Below are 1,760 nucleotides of genomic sequence, written 5' to 3' on the forward strand. Positions count from 1 at the left end.
TGAACTCTGTATGATGTTGTCATGTGCATTCATACTTGTAAAAAAAAAATATCTTGGCTTGATTTGAATCCTTGTTTCCAAAGATCTCCGGGCGGAACATTACATAAGAGTTCTAGTAGAAAACTTGTCCTCAACTCTTCCCAAAAGATTTTATACCTCCCACTACAAGAAAGTATTAAAAATGATAAAAAAAATAATTATCAATCTGATTTCTTCAAACCAGATTATTAATAAATAATAAAAAATAGATACAATTCTCCTTACACTCACACTTTGTATAATAAAGTTGTTTGACAAGCATTATTCTCATCAACCCAAAACCTCTTTTATTTATTTATTTGCAATGTAAATCACAGATTATTACTTAATTTTTTTGCAATAAACACAGATCAAGAAGGGCTGTGACAGGGCTTTATTTTCTACCCCAAAAAACGTCACACACGTCAAGAAAAAGACGAAGATGGGACACTGTACATATCTTCGCGGGAAAGTTACGAGGAAAACTTGCTTAAAAACATTTACAAAATTACCTAAGAAACAAAACATTTACAAAATTAGGTGAATGGATGACTGGAGTGGTACAATCCAGAGCTGCACAAACTATCGTCAAACTTAGCAGTAGAATTTAACTTAAGAAAAAGGAAACCCTAACTCAGACCAGACATTCAATAAAATAATTAGTGCTGAGGCCAGAGGAAGGCTCCCATGGCAAAATTTCGTTTGTAAGGAAGATCGCCTGCAACAGGCAATCCATACTCCTGAAGCAGCAGATCAAGCCTCCATTCGGGCATGGATTCGTAATCAGCCCTCGAATACCTCGGGTAATTCAAAGGCATCTGAAACACGCAGTTCCCTCCACGTGACCACGACCTCCGCTCACTCTTCCTTAAATTAGCCCTTTGCGGCTCTGCCACTTTCTCCCACCCTAATTTCTTCAGAAGATTTTCAAGCGAATTCGCGCGGCTGAAAATGCCTTTACGCTCCTGCTGTGCCTCAACTTCCATGCCTGCCATTTTTATTATCAGGTGTTGCCCTCAAGTGCTTGAAATATCTTTCACAGTTTGTGAAAGTGAAGGGAGGGAAGGGAGCGATGATATAAGGAGAATGCGTGGGGAGCAAGGGACAATTAATGTAATTAATTTGCACACGACAAAGGAGCGCAATAATTGGTCATCAATTCTTCCGACGGTTACGGAGGTTACAATGTATTCCTACTCTCTCCTGCGTCCACGTGGCGCGAGAATTTCGAGAGTTGTTGAGAATGGTAAACGCTTGTAATAGTGTCCGTTACCAAGTTCTGGCGGGAATTTATACGCGCGAGGAATTCATGAGGAACATTACGTGTTCCACACGTTGGTTTTGTACCGCTCGATGCTGATTTTGGGGGTGCGTGGAAACGAAATCTTAAGAAGAATACGGTTGATATGAACTAAAAACAACAGAGTTGATTCGATGATTTTGAAATTTTATTGGTGATGTCTAAACATTTTGTTATTAGTCCCGGACTTTAAGGCAGGGAACTAATGTTTGTTTTTTACACTCATTCTATTAATTTTTTTTTGGAGACTCTATTTCTAAAGTTATTTTTAAAGTTATATGGTTGTATATATTTTAATTTATTTATGAAAACAAAAATTCCTTTTTTCAATTGGCTAATGACTATTTTCCTATCCAACAAAAATACAAATATTCTAAAACAAGTTTATCATGCATTAATGAATTCATTAATTACAACTTTATCTTTTCCATATTTGCGACAA

The 1,760-nt window shown here is 36.9% G+C and overlaps 1 protein-coding gene across 1 annotated transcript; it reads right to left on the reverse strand.

The window, feature by feature from the left end:
* Nucleotides 1–300: 300 nt before the first annotated feature.
* On the reverse strand, nt 301–1,092 carry LOC149570165 (uncharacterized). Its single transcript, XM_089817874.1, has one exon. It carries the CDS (start codon nt 1,011–1,013, stop codon nt 678–680), a length of 336 nt encoding a protein of 111 aa, XP_089674000.1. The 5' UTR covers nt 1,014–1,092; the 3' UTR covers nt 301–677.
* Between the last annotated feature and the right edge of the window lie 668 nt (nt 1,093–1,760).

Source organism: Cupressus sempervirens, chromosome 3 (genome assembly GCF_028749045.1).
Source record: "Cupressus sempervirens isolate cs-2001-9-10 chromosome 3, ASM2874904v1, whole genome shotgun sequence".
Taxonomy (NCBI): Eukaryota; Viridiplantae; Streptophyta; class Pinopsida; order Cupressales; family Cupressaceae; genus Cupressus; species Cupressus sempervirens.

Bases quoted from the DNA above. Each gene is read 5' to 3' on its own strand.
- LOC149570165 (XM_089817874.1), bottom strand. From the start codon at position 1,013: ATGGCAGGCATGGAAGTTGAGGCACAGCAGGAGCGTAAAGGCATTTTC.